At 40.8% G+C, this 20441-nt stretch overlaps 1 protein-coding gene across 5 annotated transcripts in view; it reads right to left on the reverse strand.

The window, feature by feature from the left end:
• The window catches only part of AIG1 (androgen induced 1), a 269086-nt gene that overhangs the window by 171587 nt on the left and 77058 nt on the right, over nucleotides 1-20441 (reverse strand). For all 5 annotated transcript variants that reach the window (XM_065931234.1, XM_065931231.1, XM_065931233.1 and 2 more), the window contains exon 2: nucleotides 16549-16704. In XM_065931234.1, the coding sequence (XP_065787306.1) occupies nucleotides 16549-16704 (156 nt within the window). The remainder of the gene's footprint in view (nucleotides 1-16548; nucleotides 16705-20441) is intronic.

Below are 20441 nucleotides of genomic sequence, written 5' to 3' on the forward strand. Positions count from 1 at the left end.
TGCAGGAGACCTGGGTTTGATCCCTGGGTTGGGAAGATCCCCTGGGGAAGGGAAAGGCTACCCACTCCAGTATTCTGGCCTAGAGAATTTACAGTCCATGGGGTTGCAAAGAGTTGGACATGACTGAGCAACTTTCAATTTCAACTAATAAATGTGTACATTCATTCTAATTATCACAATTTTGAATAATGCACTGAGTAATGCATTAATTGAACAATGTTGCAATGGACATGTTATGTGTATGATTCTCACACCTACCTAAGAACCTCAGGGGAATAAATGACTAGATGTGAAGCTCTTGGATCCCGTTCACCACTGTCTGCCGAGCTGACTTTCACAAAGGCTCCTGCGTCATTCTCCACTCTCAGCACCCTCGGTCTTTATTCCAGATCCAGGCTACCATGTTCCTCTCCTAGACTATTGTGGTTGCCTCTTGTCTTGACCCACTGGCTTCAGTGTCCTCTTAACTCTATTTCTGCTTTATCGTGATCTCAGAATGTTTAAGTTATGAAAACAATTAAGAATTTCCCAGTTTAAAACTTCCAATGGGTCCCCCTTGTTTACAGAAAAAAATAAAAACTCCCTCTGTGATCAGGCCACAAATTCTCCATGAAGTCTCTTTCCAGCTTCTTCCAGAAACCCAATTACCACACTACATGTTGTTTTCCAAACTCACCACACACCTCCAAGGACCCATTCCTCTGCTTTTTATAACCATAGCTTAAAATTCATTACAATTTTTTTTTCAAAATTCAAGGTCAATTAGTGTTACTCTCATTGTGCAGCTGTTCCCTGCACAGAGTAGGAACTCAATGAACATTTGGTGAGTAAATACTTTTGGTTAATTACCCTGGAAAAAGGAAGAGAAGAAAGGTTCAGAGATAGAGAAAAACTGCCAAAAATCATGGATCTCACATGACATACATGTGATACTACAGGACAATAGCATGAAACAAGCTGGAAGAATCATTCTTCCCTTCATGCAACTTCAAGCATCTCAACAAGGTTGATGTGACCAGGTACACCTTCCTTCTGGCAAATTCACATCCAAAGGTAGAGAAGCAGTACTGATTTAGAATATTTGCTGGTCCTAACTGATACTTGGGTCTTGTCTTGCCCCCATGGAGCCATGCTACCTTCCATACTCAAAGTTTAGTTGACAGGCTCTCTTATTCTTATGCCATCTTTGAGATGCATGCTTTTCCCTACAACACCAGCTTGTGGGGCTGGGGCCCTGTGACCTAGAGTCTCCAGACTCCCTGTCCAGGGTCATGCCTTGTATACCCCTGCGCCTACAGGCTGCAATGGCACCAACCACATGGTTCCCTTGATTCTGGCTCTTCCCAGAGACTCAGGCATCTCTGCCTGGCCTGTTTGAAACATGGAAATGATCAGTTTTTTAAATTAAAGTTTGCCTTTCTTTCCCACCAACAGAATCCAAATTGCCTAGGGTGGGCCCCTATTGGTGGCAGTCTTCTTTTGTGAAGAGTGATATTTGAAGGCTTATTACTGCATTGGGTTGAGAGCATCCTAGAGGTGGTGGGCCTGGCAGGAAGGTGGTGTGCACAGTGAGAGGGCAGGGTACAGAAAACAGGCGGCTCTGCGGGCAGAAACTCTGTGCATCTCACTTTCTGGTCATCTGCCAAACTTAGAGAAACAGGGACAAAACACAAATCACCTTATCATTTTGAAATCGAATCAGAAATTAAAAATCTTCCCATAAAGAGCAGGAAACAGACGCAGATGGATCACTGATGGTCTGTCTCTAGGCTCACACTCTTTTGATGTCTGGTTACCTTATGCCTTACCCAGGTGAGGTGACTCCAGAAGGTGGGTCACTCTAGCATTCTAATAACTAATCCTCCTTTATGGGTTCAAAGTTGTAAATTGATCCATTTTAAACTGAATTCCACACCTAAATAAACTGAGCAAGGGTTCTCTTACTCTCTGTCAAGTGGTGGTAAATAGAATAATTAAACAATCCAGGAACCTCACATAAGACTACCTTACTATGTTAGAAAACCACTGCCAGTCAATCAATTAGCATTGATATGAGTTTCTTTCTTGAAAAACAATTTGGACTTTTTGTCATAAAACCCAACTCTATTGCCATCTCTCTCTTTTTAATAAAAGGGGACTATAGTCTAGTTATTTAATATGATTATATTAAAATGAGTATTCACAGGATAGCTATAAGCACATAAGAGAGACATCCAGCTAACTGCAACTTGAATTTAAAGTTCCACCTGAGGATAAAGGAAAACCTAATCTAATTGAATGAAAGTTAATTATGTAAGTAATTAGTGCATCCTTTTGTAGAAGCATCCTAAGTTAGGTGGCTATGTGTCAATGATTACCTATGTTCAGTGCCTCAGGTATAGTATCAGACTGGCCTGACCAGAACACTACTGTAACAGTGGAAGATAAAGCCTGAACAGATTAAAGCTGCCCAAGAAGAATTTAACAGCAGCAAACTGGTCATCATAGTGGTTAGGCTTATGGATGTTAAAGAAAAGAACTGTCTTCACAGGGCACCCAAAGCCAGTGCTCTTGGACAACCCACACAGAGTGGAAAGGGAGGTGAGAGGGGGGCTAAGGATGAAGGTGGGGACACATATATACCTGTGGCCGATTCATGCTGATGCATGGCAAAAACCATCACAAAACTGTTATTTTCCTCCAATTAAAATAAATTAATTAATCAAAAAAAACAGTTAAAAAAAAAAACAACTTGTCTTCACCTCTGTATAGAGGAGAGGGTCCTCTGGCCAACCAGGGCAGCATTCCAGTCTACTTAGCAAGTCAATCCTTGGGATACAAAAGGATGGCTCAGATCATAGCAATTTGACTACCCACCACTATCATCATCCAGGTGTCCCCTGTGCCTTGATTTTGAGTTCACCCAGGATCCTTCTGGCTATTCTTTGTTGTCTTCAAAGTTGTTCTGCCCCTAGGAAAAGCTTACAGAGACTTCAGTTGGCCTGGCAGCCTTTTTGTAAGTATAAATGACTTAATTACCTTTCTGAGCTACACTTCAGTCTCTATTCATTTAGTTAGCCTGAGTTCATTTACTGAGAGAAGAATTCCTATAAAACAGACTCACAAAATTGAGTGTCTGGGTCTTTGGTCCCTGGCTATCATGGTATTTGAGTACTGTCCCAGCTGGGACACCCACAAATGGCCTCTCACTGCCTTTGAATTGCTATAGAGATAAGAGAGGGAGGAAGCTAAGGTTTTCTGTGTTTTGCTTATTTTAGATTTACGCACGAACAATGAAGACATGCAGCAAGCTCTGTCCACAGTTTGCAATGGGAAAAGACCCTTTGCAGAGGTTGGTGTGCTTGTTTTTTAGTATCATAACAACATGCCAATGTTCCTTCTTTTTCCTGCTATGAACAATTTACCCATTAAATTCAGAGCATGACGATCCTAATGAGAATACATCTGCAAATGAGAACACATGTGCAGTTTTCCTATTACAAAAGCAAAAAATGCTTGTTGTGGCAAGTTGTGTGGATTTTCATTTTCGCCCTTAAATCATTCTGTGATGATCTATACTGTATAAACAAAGAGGAAGGAGTCAAAAAGCAAATCATCTTTGGAACCGAGATGGCTCAAAGATGTTTGCATGCAGCCAGAGCGTCAGCAATCCGTCTGCCTGACAGCACTTCACGAGTCTTTTTCTTGGCATTTGGTCTACCTGAACTCCCTGTCATTTGCTAAGGCCCCCCTTCTAGAACAGCTGACCAATTATGGATTTTTTTTTTTTTGGTTCAAGAACCCTTCTCGTCAATTAAAAACCAGGAGGTTCTACTAAACTAATTACTTTGAGGATCAGCATCTCAGGAAGGTGCCAAGACTGGGGAGAAACATCTGTTTTGATGCTGATCTGCTCACAGAGCAAAGAGACCCAAAGAAAATCTACTTCGTATGCATGATCCCCTAGTCTCAGACCTTTCTTTCTTTCTCCTTCTCACTGCCATTTTTGCCTGAGACTCTTCACGCACACAGCACCAAACATTTCCGACCGGATCCAACACGACAGGCATTATTCTCTAGACAGGACTGTGCAAAATCAGAAGGGGCTCTGAAGGCCAGCATGGCAGCGGCTTCCCCTCCGCGGTGCTCCCCTCCTCGGTGCTCCAGTCCTCTTGCCGGTATCACAGTCTGTAGGGATGAGGGTGCGGCGACTGTCTACCGCCTCTTGCTTTTATGAGATCCCCTAATAGAGTAACGGCTTCCCAGGCGGCTCAGTGGTAAAGATTCCGCCTAACAATGCAAGAGACACAAGAGACGCAGGTTCAGTTCCTGGGTGGGGAAGATCCCCCCGAGTAGGAAATGGCAACCCACTCAAGTGTTCTTGCCTGGAGAATCCCACGGACAGAGGAGCCTGGCTACAGTCCAGGGGGTTGCAAAGAGTCAAACATGACTGAGCCAAAAATGCATTTATGCACTAACAGAGTAAGTGAAATCGTGTGAGACCATTTAACATAGTATCTGGTGTATAGCACTCAATAAATGTTAACTGAATTTGCCAGAAGATCTAGTTTCTCCCCATTTTGCTAGTTTGCCTCTTTTTTTTCAAGACAAAGTACATAAGTAAGTTGCTCTGTGTACCCTGCAGCGTAACACAGAAGACACTTATCCAAATAGGCAAGATGATTTACAGGCGGCCTTTGCTGAAGGCTGCAGAGGCCCAGAAGGCTGGGACACTTTGATGAAGTGATACGGCTCAGACCATCTCAAATCCTTGTCAAAAATAGCAGGGGGAATACATCATAAATTTTAAAAAGGAAAGCAGAGTTAACCGAAAGTTCTTGATGAAGCAGAACAAGATGGCTCTTAGGAATCCTTAGTAAAATATTTCACTGAGTAGGCATGGTTGATCTGTTAGGCTACCCATGCAAAGTGTACTGGATCATTTCTTCTCAAAAATATTCCTTTGCAATTGTGTACCTCTGAACTACGCCTTCTTAGAAACCCAGAGATGGTTTACAGATGATGCTAGATACATTTAATAGTCATTTTTTTTAATTGTAGCTAATTCTACTGACAAAACCTTATTTTCACATATTAAAAACAAGCATATTGGGTAAAATACATGGTGGCTTACATCTGGGTCCAATTGTTGAAACAAGAAGACAAGGCAGGAAGATGTTCTTTCCTTGCCAAAATTTGTACTTTATAAATTAGCCTGTAAAACCGTATGAAACCATTGGCTCGATGGTGCCAACGAAATAATATATCACAGGTAAACAATAATAAGTAAAAATGAACAGGCGTTTGTTAAACAATCTCAAGGAAAAAGATAAACAGTGATTTCTGAGCCACGTAATGCCTAAGTCCCTTTCTCATTTTTTGATGTATTATCCTAAATGAGATACTGTGGCCAGCTTGGAGTTCACGTATATAGCGGAAAGTGTCTATCAGGTGAATGGTAAAAAGCAAGATTGGGTCTGGATTGTCAAAAAATTTAGAGTACTTGCAAAAAGCTTCATGATCGGAGCGCTTGTGTTCAAGCCCGGAGCGCTTGTGTTCAAGCCCAGATCGCACCGTTTCCTAGCCATGGACCTAAGGCAAGGGACCTAGGAAATGGGAACCCTGTCGGTCAAGCTGTACCCTTTGTGGAGTAGGAATGACAGACATTCCTACCTTGGGGAGCTCTGAGGATTAACTAGCAGACTACAGCCCTTAGTCTGGTCCACAGCAGGATGTAGGAGAAGCAAGTTCTCATTCATAAACTTTTCAGGCTCTTGAGTTGCTATGGGTTTTGTCACTATGGGAAGAAAGATGGCAAGAAGTTTCAGAAGGTAAGCTATAAATGGACCTGCTGGTCCCCAGCAATTGGAGAGCTGGAAACAAAAAGAAAGGTAACAGCGAATGCCTCTGAGTGTGTGGCAACTTCTTTAGAACTCTAAGGGAATTTGGGAGGGAAAGGGGTACAGGTAGAATTTTTTTAAAAATATTTTTTACTTAATGAAAATGATTTTTTGTGCTTCCCAGGTGGAGCTAGTGGTAAAGAACCTGCCTGCCATGCAGGAGACATAAGAGATATGGGTTTGATTCCTGGGTTAGGAAGATACCATGGAGGAGGAAATGGCACCTCACTCCAATATTCTTGCCTGGAAAATCCCATGGACAGAGGAGCCTGGTGGGTTACAGTCCACGGGGCCACAAGAGTCAGACTTGACCGAGTGACTGAGCGCGGCAGCACAGCACAGAAGATGATTTTACTGTAATGATCATACGTTTATTTCAATGTGCAGCAGAGAAATATACCCAGCACGTCAATTCCCATCACAGATTTTATGGTTAGGACAAAGCTAACCCTGAGTATTTAAAGCATTTTTTAATGGAAGTTGATTAAAAGTAAACAATGCAGGTCCCAGCTGAGAAGCTGGTTCATAAGTGATGGAGGTAGGGGAATGCCAGGTTAGGGGCTGTCACCGGCCTGACAGTGCTTTGGACTTTTGTTGGGGGCTTGGGGCCCTCAGAGGATTCAGGGCAGGTAGATGTGCAGGGATTAGAGAGCGAGAGTGTCAGGAGCAGCATGGGAACCTGAAGGATGCTCTCTGCACCTTGGACCACTCTTCCTTCTCTGCCGTCTGATTCCCCCTATCCAGCCTGGGCTGCAGCTGTGATTTAGGGAGTATCACGGCCCAGGATGTGACCGTGGGGAGTGGCGGATGAGTCAGACAAAAGTTTCCGTATCAGTGATTCTAAGGACCGTCTTCTTTTGTTGAGTCCATGCTAATTTTGACAGCAATCTCCTGGGTGTGAGCACTCATGCTATTTTCTGGGCATGGGAGCACTGAGGCTGTTTCTGTTAAGTTATTTGTGTTTGTAGGAAGGCAGTCATTCTAATTCTGTAGTTGGTTGTGACGGAGAAGGCAATGGCACCCCATCCAGTACTCTTGCCTGGAAAATCCCATGGATGGAGGAGCCTGGTAGGTTGCAGTCCATGGGGTCGCCAAGAGTTGGAGGCAACTGAGCGACTTCAATTTCACTTTTCACTTTCATGCTTTGGAGAAGGAAATGGCGACCCACTCCAGTGTTCTTGCCTGGAGAATCCCAGGGACAGGGGAGCCTGGTGGGCTGCCGTCTATGGGGTCAGTCAGACACAACTAAAGCGCCTTAGCAGCAGCAGCAGTTGATTGTGAAGGTGAAGAAAGGGGAGGGGCCCTTCTTACGATTAAGAGGTGAGGTGATAAAAACGGGCACAGAAAACTCTTCACACGTGCCTTCCATCCTGGGCACACCACTAATCTATGCTTAGGATTCTTTCCTGTTTCGCGTCCCTCCCCAGCCTTCCCTTGGTAAATACCAGACACAGTGGAACCCAAAGAAGCAGAAGAGCAGATGGGATGGCGGGGCCTTTTCTGGTTCCCTCTGGGTCACAGTTCCCTTCATTTTCCTCATGTTGCACCAAACTTTTGGGGCCACCACAGCCCAAACTCCTGGTACATGTTGGTCCTTACGGGAAAATGAAGCACAGACCTAAGCAACAGGGTAAAGGGCCATTCCGAAGAGGGAAACTTCTTGGAACAGTTTCCTCATAAGTGCTTAGCAGACAGAGGGCAGGGCCACCTGTGAACTGTGGCTACACACAATCTCTCCCCTCACCATCTCTCATCTTCCCGCCTTCCCACCTGTGTCTCCAGGACACATCCCCCCAAAGCCGGAATCATGCCTCCACTTTTGTTCCCAGGAAAGTTTGAAAAAGGCAGGATGAATGAAAGTCCTATCTGGGACTGGCTCTTTGTGGCAAAATAAGCAAATCATTAGCATGGTAATTGCATGAGGAAAAGTTAATACGTTTTGTGTAGGTGGAATGTCTACTAGCTCCTTCCTTGGGGGGAAATGTTCCTTTTCATATTGGCTGATTTAACCCAGCACATTTTGATCCAGCTAAAACAGGTAAGAGTTACCTCAAAACGCCCACAGGGGCTGTGTAGTAATTTCAGGAACACCCACACAGCAAATTGTTGTTTCTTTTTCTACAAACAAGGAGATGGTTCCGAGGCAGAGGATGACGGGAAGAGTAAGAGAGAAACTGAACTAGATGGATAGGGAGGGAGGGAGGGAAATATGCAGAGAAGAAAGACAAAAAATGAAAGCATTCCTTTTTTCTTTCCTTAAAAAAAATCAACAAATAATACTGCGTCTTGTTCTTAGTCTCCCAAACAAGGGCATACAAAAGATCCTGATTTGGGGGGGGGGGGTCATATTTTTGAGAACAGGAATCATATACAATATTAGTGTTACTGAATTAACATCAATTATGTTAATTATTGGGCTTCCCTAGGGTCTCAGATGGTAAAGAATCTGCCTACAATGCAAGAGACCTGGGTTCAATCCCTGGGTCGAGAATATCCCCTGGAGAAGGGAATGGCAACCCACTCCAGTATTCTTGCCTGGAGAATTACATGGATAGAGGAGCCTGGCAGGCTACAGTCCATGGGGTCGCAAAGCGTCGGACACAACTGAGCGACTAATAGTATGTTAATTATTATACAATGTTAATTAATATACAATGTTAATTATACACAATGTTAATTATTAATAGTATAATTAACTAAGAATTCTACTTTTTCTCGATCATATATTTCAAATCTATATCTTGCTTATAGATATAAATATGGGAAAAAGATATCTTCATTTTCTGAGATATATCTGTGGCCCTTTTGCCCAGAGAGAGTGGGAACTCTGTGAGATGGTCTAGAGAACATGATAATTCTCTCTAATTTCTAGGGGACTATCATTTCTTTTTAATTTATTTTTAAATTGCAGGATTATTGCTTTACAGTGCTGTGTTGATTTCTGCCATACAACAAGGTGAATCAGCCACAATTATACACATGTCCCCTTCCTCCTGATCCTCTCTCCCAACCTCCACTCCATCCTATCCCTCTAGGCTGTCACAGGGTACCAGGCTGGGCTCCCTGTGTTACAGACAACTTCCCTTTAGCTATTATTAGAGGCAGATTTTACTCACTGAACCTGGTGTCTACATTATCTGAATTGCTGGACTAAAGCAGCGCTACCTGTGACAAATTTCATATGGACTTTCAGAAAATGAACATAAGCCATTTAGTCAATCATGTAACATATGTGATCTTCTTTGAGAAGCATTTCAAATGTCAGATTTAGATAGCTGTTCATGATAATACTGCTGAGACTGCACCCAAAAAATGGTACTGGCAGAGACTGAAGGGAAAAAAATCTGCCTTCCTTGGCTCAGAGAATATCCATGATTAGTTGCATTGGTTTTACAGTATCTTTTTATATCAACACAGATAAACAATAAATTACCTGAGATTCTATTAGTTTTTACTTATTTTACATGTAGTTATTAGTCTCCACAACGTTATTTCTATTTCTTGAAACTAGCCATTTTGTTTGGGCAGCAGTGTGCCTAACCCATAAGGCACATTAAGATGAATCATAAATGACTTAAGCCCTCACGGCGACCTCATTCCCTGCTTCTGCTCCTTGCTTTCCCAGCATTCCACGCAGCTGGCTCTAGCCACGTGAGTCCTCACCAATGAGACCTATGGGGACGCTGGCTGACGGAGCTTCTAAGAAAGGTCTGTTTGTGTGACGATAAGACAAACCTTTCGAGGAGAGCTCCCCTAGGAGTGTCTTCCTCTCCCTGCCTTGAACATGGCTGCAAAGGATATGGTATGTGGTGGTTTACCAGCCCTCTAGAGATTGAAAGTAGCAAGTTCAAAGAAAGTCAGCACTCCAGAGATAGAAAAGTAGAAAAGAGAAAACACATACACGTCAAATGATAATACTGAGCCATGCTACTAAAACTTCCTGCTTCCAGGCTTCTTCTTTTACAAGACACTGAATATATTTATTGTTTAAATCACAGTTGGTTGGATATTCACTCAAAAAACACTGAATTATTTAGACATTGCTTCTGACGCTTGGGTTACGGCAGTAAACCAAACACACAAGCTCCCTAACCTCACGGAGCACGTACCAAATCAGAGAAGACAAACTGCAGAAATAAAAGAATAAGCATACAATGTGCCCGGTAGCAGTGACCATGATGGAGAATACAAAGCAAGTTAAGGGGATAGAGAATGACAAGGGCTAATTTATAAAGTTTATTCGCGGAAGCTTTTCAGAGGTGAAATAATTCTAGCAGCCTTGAATGATGTGACAAAGTGAGCCAAATGAATATCTGGTGATATTCTCTTACAGCTGAAAACATCACTAACTTACACATCCAGGAAGTTTTCTGTTATTATTCAAAACAGAGCTCTGATATCATCAATTCTGGGAGGTCTTTCAGGACTTTCTACTCACTAAAATTAATTCCTTCTTCTTGCAGGCTACTTCTACACCTATGTGTATTGTTATACTCTTCATGTCTTCTTGTAATTCACTTCTTGAGATAACTCATATAAAGTTGCCTTCTCTAGACTGTGAGACCCTGAAGGGCAAGATCAGTCACCACTGTCTCGGCTCCTAGCAATACCTGGGAAGCTCCATATACCCATAAATAACTACTGATTTGAATATAACTTCTGTTCTTTGAATGCTCTGCCTATAAATGAGTGAGTTATAATAAAATGTTGTTACAAGTGCAGTTATAGTTTGTGTTGAAGGAATTTGTTTTGCAAGCTGACTTTGGTGAGTTAGCATGAATGTGTACAGATTAAATAGTTCAAACTACACAGAAAATCTTTGGTTTTCATTTAGGAGAGAAGAATATATAAGATGGTTAAGCAGCAACTCAGTTCCCTATCAGGTAATCTGACTGGTCATATTATGTCCTTGGCCTTTTGAAAAGACTATCAAAAAGGTGATCATAAGCAATGAACCTAGGTTAGACAATGATCGTCTTCTGAGCATTTCTCTTGGAATGGGAGGAACATGTTCCTTTTGCTTACTGATCTTGAATGAATCTTCATCTCTAAACCTTCCCCCTTGCAACACTCAATGCACACTTATTTCAGCACAGGGGGGAAGCCTAAGACTGACTCAATGTCAAAGAACTAGGTTTAACCAAAAATACGACCTAGCAGATATTATATTCTTAACTTCAAAGACGGTGAGAAAGGGCATTGGAAGAAACTTAAAACATCAAAGAAGGCTTAAAGAAAAAATAGAAAAGAGTTTGGTTTTAGGTACTCGTGTGAAAATTTAATAAACAGAGGATCAGGGGATATTAACTGTATTTAATCCCAAGTTTTCACTTGATATCAAAATAGAAGAAAAGACATTTGCTTTTATTTACAATCTCAAATGGAACCAAATTTCCTTCCTTTGTGTTATGTGAACAGACATTGATATTAATAACTAATATTCATCAATAAGTTTGCTTTCCATTTAAGCCAATCTCCTACCTCTGAAAATCAGAAATGAATATTTTTTTTAAATTGTAGAAGTATGACAATCTAAATTCATATCCATCAAAATTTTTTTCTGAAGGATGGCTTAGTTAGCTAGTGTATCAATAAATGAAGACTTTGAAGAATCTCCTTTGGCACATAATTGCTAGATACTTTTTCTTTGAGTATGCATCTAAAATTCCAATTTCCATTCTCCATGTTTCCCAAAGAAGCAGGTACCACACACTTCCCATCATAAGCAAAAGTGAGTTTTACAGGGATCTAGACCATGTCAAATCTTCACAAAATCTTTATAAGAACATGATTATCACACCAGAAAAGGGTTGGGTTACTTAACAGCTCTGAAACTAAACTCAGATGAAAACCTCGAATTCCAGAAAAGCTCATCCTGGCACATGCTGGCTTGCTCACAATATCTTGGATCCCACCCCAGGTTAGACCAGATTCAAATTTACAGGACTTTCTCAGATGGTTCCCTATTTTTTGAGACTGGTACATCCTCATTGTCACCCACCTGCCAAAGTTAGTTAAGCAGCAGCCCCACATCAGGTCTAGAGCTACCTAAGTGAGTCCGGGTCAATGGTGTACCAAGAAGGTGGTGAGAGTGGATTATGTGCATCCTGCCAGCTGAGCAGCTGTGGGTGAATGGGATGCACAGACTTGAACTGATGGAAAATAGGACTGTTCTTCATCATTAAACGAGCTGCTTGGGCCTACAGATGGCGACACATTCAGGACTTTTGAAAGAGGCAATTTCATACTCATCAAACTCATTTTTTACTACTCTTATTTTTTCTTTTTGGTTGAAAGCCTTTAGCCTGTTCTCTTAACTAGAAGAGTATCTGCCAGCATGAAAGTCAACGGAACTCACGGGAGACAAAAGACATTCTTGGTTTGATTGCTCCTAATAAACATCAGTGCTTCCAGACCACATAATGTCATAGAATTATTTGTAATGCTTCTTTAAAAGGGTGACAGGGTTCAGAAATGAACTGCACATGGTAAGATGAGACTCCCAGGGGTTGTCCCTGCAAAAATGAGCTGCAAGGCTTTGGGAGTGGTGGTGGTTTCCGGCCATTAGCATCACTAATCAAGGCCAGCTTTGCATTTATGGGAATCTACACAAATCAGGATGATACATGCTATGTTCACTCAAGCAACCCTGCCTGGTTTCTTCAAGTTTATGCTGAAACAAAGCTTCACCTCAATTATCTTGGGTTGGAATGCTTCATTATTTTCATATATCCTTGAGAAAGACAGACTGCATGAAGTAGAGGCATCAGGTCCATGGGTCACAGAATCATACTTAGTGCTTCATGCCCACATAAAGCAATTACTGTCGGCTCTCAATTAACCTCGTTATTGGAGGAAGTATTAGCGGAGAAAACACAAGTCCTAGATAACCTACCCGGGTCTTTCTTGCTGCCACAGTTGCAGCTGAGGTGAGAGAGACAGAAGTAATGGAAGTGTCCAGAAAAGCTCAGAGGGGAGAGGCGTCTTTGGGAAACGCTGAGCAGAGGTGATACATTCAGCTGCCCTTCTGCCCTCTTTCCAGGCCCACTGCCTTTTTGCCTTGTGTGCTAAAAGTCCCTTCAGCTTCACGCCCAACTCTTTTGGAACCCTATGGACTGTAGGCTGCCAGGATCCTATCCTCTGTCCATGGGATTCTCCAGTCAAGAATACCAGAGTGGCTTGCCATGCCCTTTTCCAGGGATCTTCTCAACCCAGGAATCGAACGCACGTCTCTTATGTCTTCTGCATTGTCAAGTGGGTTCTTTGCCACTACCAGCACCAGGGAAGCCCTTTTGCCCTGCACCAAGAAGCAACAGTGACATTGCTTTCCCCTTCAAACTTGGGGTTGACAAAAGTGTGGAGCTGAGAAAGCCCAGAGAAGGCAGCAGAGAAGGTCTTCTGTGAGGCTGGCAGTCAGAGCCTGGAGGTCCCTGGGGACTGACCACAGACTTCTAAGTGGAGTCTCTGCATCTTCCTTCTTCAGAGGCTCAAGCCACATCCCAGGCTTTCTGGGCACAGGGAAAGTGCTGGGATTTGCCCGTTAGTATTTTACTGTGCCAACCAACATGATACAAGGTGTTCAATTACAAATGTTATAACCAATCATTTGCGTACATAGGCATTCTTACACTACAGATTCCTACAAGTCCTGGGCATCACTGCTATTTCCATCTGTCTGATGTAATGAACCCTCTGGGCTGGCTACCTTCCTCTCAGGCCAGGAGCCACAGAAAGAGTAAAGATGACACCTCTTCTAGTGATTCCCAGAGACACTGCTTCAGGAAGGGCTCATATGCTAACAAGGAAGAAAGTCTTAAGTGATGAAACTAATCTGGAATTCCAGATTCTAATGAGCAGCTGGGGGAGACATAGAAGGGCAGGGAACCTCTGAAGTCACAGCAGAGACTAGGGCTCATCTGAAAGGAAAGCTGGGAAGTAGAGAGAAAGACAAGGGAAATATCATGAAACTATGCTTACATGGAAAAAAAATTGGACAAAAATGATTGTTATTGTTTCGTCGCTCAGTTGTGTCCGACCCTTTGCAACCCCATGAACTGCAGCACGCCAGGCTTCCCTGTCTTTCACTGTCTCCTGGAGTTTGCTCAAACTCATGGCCATTGAGTTTAAAATTATATAAACATGGTTATAAAGAGTCAAATTCATATCCTCTTTAAATGTCACTTTATAATAAAATTAGTGCAATCTAGAAAGAAGGCATTTATCAACCAATTTTTTTTTTTTTTTTTGGCCTCAGAATGAATTCCTGTGTGTTAGAGTGAGAAATCAGGTAAACAGACACAAAAAATCAAATGACAGAGTAAGAAACAATGGAAAATGCAAGGTGATTACAGGCCAGGATTCTTCCTTATATTAAAAAGAGAAACAGAAAGAGAAAAAGAGAGGGGCAGGAGGAGAGGGAGGCTTCATAAAGCTCAGGAAAAGTAGAATGCTAGTGACTATAAAAAGGAAAGTGGCTTATTTTAACAGGGAAAATTATAACCCAAATATTGACTATAAAATATCAGTGGGCAAGAAAAAAGTAAGAGAGAAATCAGTCAAACGGCACATTTTTGATTCATTATTTATTCTTTACATTCCTCTGTGAAGTTCATTGGCTAGGAAAGGTGCATACCTTATGTAATGAAAATATGATATTATGATTTTTTGGCTCAAAAAGGAGCATAATAAAGGCATTATGATGTCTCCTCTCTCTTTTAAAACACAGAGAAAACAACAAACATAGTGAAACATGGGAGAAAATATTAGATGTACTCAAATCAAACAAACAAGCAAACAAAAAGACTGCCATTCTTTTTACAAATCACAAAGCATGCATGGACTAAACTCAGGAAGGATACTGAAAGTGGACAAATATCTCAAGTCTTGAGCAGGATAAAATGTTTTAGGCTAAAGTGATGTCATAAATGTCTAGAGGGCATATGCAATGAGCCTTTGATTAGTGTAGCAAAACATACAACTTAAGCTCAGAGACACAACCTGACACCACATAACAGAAGCAGGCAGAGCAAAGAGGAAAGGATAAAATTGTATTTCTATTTGACCTTGTATTGTGTTACAACTGTATTCCTTCTAACCAAGGAGGATCTCCAGGATCACTGACATGCCTATAGAAATTCCAAGGGAGTAAACTGGAAAAGGGAATGCCTACCCACTACAGTATTCTTGCCTGGAGAACTTGGTGGAGAGGTCCATGGGGCTGCAAAGAGTCAGACATGATTGAGTGACTGACACTTTCAATTCAAGCAGGTAAAAAGTAACAGAAAACACACAAACTTGGGTTTTCTAGATAATTCTTTCAAGTAGAAAGTGTAGGTCTTTACAGTTGATGGCGATGGAAATTTTCTCTTAGATAAGTATTCTCATAGAAGGTGTTTGAATTTTATAAGGCAAGTCTAAAGAAGAGAATATTAAATAATATATAAGGTATTTAACCCTGTTATGTTAAGCAACCGAGTTTGAGAGATCTGCTAGGTGGCTTTAACCTGAGCATCCATCTAGATTTTCTGAGGGTAAGGATGAATGACGAGACATAGGACCAGATCATACTACTTTCCTGGTCCTGTTGTTAAGAGCGAAGGGTTACTTCATTCCAAGAAGACACAGCTCAGCATGTACAAAAAGCAATTCAGTGATAGTCTTGTTGCACACTAACTGGTCTTAGAACAAATGCACAAAGGCTTCAGCCAGGTATAAATGCGGCAAATATGAGTAAGAGCCATTGGAAGGATTTAAAAAGCAACTTTCTGACTTTGCCTACAAAGGCCCTTGGACTTGGTACATGGGTTTCTGTTTCTCCACCCGATTTCTATCAGGTGGCCGATGAAAGTTCTGTATTTGAATGACACAAAACGCTCTTACTTGTTATCACAATTTACAAGTGTTCTCTCTTTCTTCTCCTGGCTCTTCACAGGTTAAAATCTATAGAATCTCATGGTGCCCTGGCCCTCTATGTAGAGATGATGGGTGATTAACGGATCAGTGAAGGAAGTTAAGCTAGGGAGGGAATCTAACTGAAAACAATCGAAATCAATGAAGCCAGAGTAGACCCAAACATTAAGCGGCATTTACTTAAGTGATATTAGCTAATGGCTCCACTGAGTAAGTGAAGAATTGTAAGCTATTACTGACTTCCTCTCCCAAGTTCAAAAATACAAGAATGATCACAGACCCATACATTTTAAGTCTGGGCTGCTTAAGAAACCATTACAGGTTGAATTGTGTCCCCCAAACTTCCTGTGCTGAAGTCCTAACTCTCAGTATCTTGGAACGTGATCATATTCAGAGGTAAGTGAGATTAAATGATGTCATTGAGGGCCCCTGATTCAGTATGACTGTGTCCTTCTAAGAAGGGGAGATTGGGACAGTGATACACAGAGGAAAAATCATGTGAAGATACAGGCAAAGGAGGCCGTTTGCAAGCCAAGGAGAGAGACCTCTGAAGAAATCAACCCTGAGGACACCTGGATATCAGACTTGCAGCCTCTAGAAATGGGAAAAACTTAATTTCTATTGTTTAAGCCACTCAGTCTGTGGTGCTGGGCTATGGCAGCCCCAGTGCAGAAGCCTATAATGAGCCCTGTTTTCCCTCGAGAAGTCAAATACAAGACCCATTTCTTTTGTGGTTAAATGCGATTTACATCATACTCACAACTCCAACAGGAAAGGCCAATACAGCCAGCATCCAGTCCCGGAGAGAGATGAGCTTCTTGAGCTGTCTTTCCTGTTCTTGGTTCCCACTTCCTCTAGTCAGAAGACTGGAAAGATCAGTCAGCACACAGATGCCAAAAAAGACAGCCTGGATAACCTGGAGGGAGACAAAGATTGGTAGTAAGTCAATAAGATAGAAAGAGACCCAACCTTGAGGACAGCAAACCAGCTCTACCTTTGCAACGTGACATAGGGTAAGAGAGGATGAGAAGCACATTTAAAGACCTGGCCCTGAAAGAAGAGAAAGACTCGGATATTTACAGCTTGCTATCATAGGTGAGAAAATCCATCTTAAAACACTACTTCCATTTTTGCTAAGGACAAATGCAAACCATGCACGGGCAGAAACTGGTATCAGTTCTTAAAATGACATATCCCTTATTTTAAAACATCACAAATCTGTGGTTTAGTAATATTGACTAGTGCAATTTAACAAGCATCTAAAAAGTGCAAAGAAAAAGATAAAGAAAAAGATCAATAATAAATGAGACAATTAAGTCTGAATGTGAAGAAACCTTTCTACGATTTAATCTCTTAGGGTCAAAATTTTTTCTACCAAAGGAAGTGGTAGAAAGCTTCTAGTCCTTGAGTCACAGAGAAATCAACTGAATGCAATCATCAAGACTGAAGCAGAGCAATTTTCTGTTGTCAAACTTGAACTAAATGACCTCCGTCTGAGTCTTCAATCTTTATGAAATAAGATCTTTCCGAAGTAAGGTAAACTTAGATGCTCACACGTTTTCCCCCAAAATGTACAACAACTTGTACATTCCAAAATCAATTACAAATTGAATTACTTACATAGCTATGTTTACTTGGACCATCACAGAGAACACTGAAATGGTAGAGCCCAGATATTCATGAAATTCCTAAAGTGAGGGTAAAAGTGTTGGTGATCCAGAGCTATGAGTGAAGGCAAGCAGAATACTGTAACATAACTTGGCAGATGGTAATTCTAGTTATGCAAAGGGCAGAAAATATATTCCCTGGGCTCAAAGTCATACCCATTTAGCACCAAGAACAGATTCAGGGGAATTTTTCTAGTTCCATTTACAAGAAATAATTTACTGATGATGTATTTGTACAAGATACAATTCTGCTCACTATGGTTAGAAAACATATCAAAATAATTTTCTCAGTGAATTATCATCTTGGCAGTGGAATGAATCTGTGAAAGTTCTGTTCCTCATTGAAGCACAGGACAAAGCGGGGAGAAGGACCCTCCAAATTACCTGGTTCTATCTCGGGGAAAAGCACAGACACACTCAATTTTGTTAACCATTCTGGTTAAATGTTTATCTAAGTCACTTGAAAAATTCCCAATAATGAAGATTCCATCACCAGGTAATACAGTAGGTTCTTTTGAAATCAGCAAACCCTACTGTTATTAGTCATTCTTAGCCAGAATAGTGTTCTATTTTTCTTCATAACTTAGCCTACTTTTGCCTTCAATGAATTAAGATTTCTTGCTTTTCTACAGCCAGGAAAACCAGAGTGGGAGAAGCTAAGACTGCCACATTGAGCATGGCACAGTTAAAAGTGTTGGCAAGAATCATTCTATGATGACCAGAAATAATTTAAATGACTCAGAATAATTTGCCACTTGGGGAAATTTTCCATTGCACATCTTAATGACTTTAGATGTTAGACCTTTCTGCCGGCCCTAATGGGCTTTGAGAAATTGGGGAATAATAATCTCTATTACAATCTGGTAGTGAACATATTGAAAGGTGTCCTCCCTTATCAATAATCAGGGAAATACAAATTTAGATCACAGTGAGATAGCATTTTTCTCATCCATGTAACTACTGACTACTGTAATTTAATTCTGACAGTCCCAAGGGTTATAAGGATGAAGAATAACCAGAATTCTTATGGTAGGAATGAAAATTGGGAAAACCACTTTGAAGAAAAACTGGCAGTGGCTAGTGATCTAAAAATTCATTTACTTTTTCATCGAGTGACTTCACTATGAAGTCACATCTACAAGAAAGTTAATTTCAGCATTCACTGCTTCAATAAATGAACACAATCTAAAATCTCTTAATAGTTGACTAGATAAATCATGCTACGGTCATACAACGGAATTCTAAGCACACATCAATTTTTCACTCTCACAACGAAATACTAAACAACAAAAAAGGAAACAAAAAATGCTGCATATTGACACCATTAAAACAAATTTCAAAAATGCAAAGATAAATTCAAAGATGCATGCATATGAGGTAAAATGTGAAGAAACACATGTAATTAATAACACTAAAATTAAGTACCTCTACAAGGAGGATGAGACTGAAGGACACAAGGGCCTCAACTCTGTCAGCATTTTGTTTCTTAAGTTGATTATTGGGTATACGGAAGTTTATTATAGTCTTCTCTATATACTTCATTATTATGAAACATTTCCAAAAAACTTTAAGAAGAGTGGTTTTCTTACTTTTGGAATATAGTTAACTAGTTTCCTTCAATTCCCTTCCTTCCAAATCAGTTTCCTCTAGTTTTAAAGATCAGCTAATAGTAGCAGAATTTAGTGAGCTCCAACTCAAGTGAATTAGATGAATTTTAAAATTCCATGGTCAAGTAACAGGTACCATGTTTGTCTCCTACCATAAACTAGACATTTGTACTAAATATAGAAGTCAATTTTTCATATATTGGGCTTTTCCCCTCTTTAATCAGCCAGAGAAACCTGTCTTTTTTTTTTTCCATTTATTTTTATTAGTTGGAGGCTAATTACTTTACAATATTGTAGTGGGTTTTGCCATACATTGAGATGAATCAGTCATGGATTTACATGTGTTCCCCATCCCGATCCCCCCTCCCGCCTCCCTCCCCATCCCATCCCTCTACGTCTTCCCAGTGCACCAGTCCTGAGCACTTATCTCATGCATCCAACCTGGGCTGGTGATCTGTTTCACCCTGGATAGTATACCTGTTTCAATGCTATTCTCTCAGAACATCCCACCCTCGCCTTCTCCCACAGAGTCCAAAAGTCTGTTCTTTTTAAAAGGCTCAGATGATGAGATAAGGCCCACTGTGAATAATTCTCCTTGGCCATATAAAGTAATATAATTAAAGGAGTGATCATACTCACAGGATCTTCCAAAACCCCGTGGGAGGAGATTATGCAGATGTGAGTATCACTGAGGGTCATTTAAGAATTCTATCCCCCATAAACACATTCTCAAGAGCCCAATTAGGATATACAGGTATTCAAGTTCTGACCAATCAAACAGAGATGCCTTATAGACTACAAGAGGCCTTCAGTAGAGAACCAAGACACTTAATACTTAAACAGCAGTGCTAAGATGGCCCTGGAATAAAAGTGACTCTAGATCTAACCTGACAATACTTAAAACCAAGCCTCAAAGAAAAAACAATCAGGCTGATCTATGAGTAACTTAAACACTTGCAAATATAAAATTCTATACTCCTTAAAGGAGGAGAACAAAATCCAAACATTTAACAATATCCAGCATCCAATCAAAAATTACTAGACATGCCGAGAAACAGAAAGTCCTTTAACCAGGAGAAAATGAATTAAATAAAAATAGGTACAGAAATGATAGAAATATTGGAATTAGAATACAAGAACATTAAACAACTAAATTAAATAAAGGCAAGAAGTTAAATGAAAACCATGAGAGAAAAAAAATGTAAAGAATCAAACTGAACATTAAAAGTGAAGAAGATATTACCTGAAATTAAAAAGTCACTGCATGGAAATAATAGAAGATTAGCCACTACAGAAGAGATTTAAAATTGAATACACAGCAAAAATAAACTATCCAAAATGAATCAAAAGAAAGAAAAAAAAGACTTTAAAAATTAACA

The sequence above is a fragment of the Muntiacus reevesi genome, chromosome 3, assembly GCF_963930625.1.
Source record: "Muntiacus reevesi chromosome 3, mMunRee1.1, whole genome shotgun sequence".
In the NCBI taxonomy this organism is placed as follows: domain Eukaryota; kingdom Metazoa; phylum Chordata; class Mammalia; order Artiodactyla; family Cervidae; genus Muntiacus; species Muntiacus reevesi.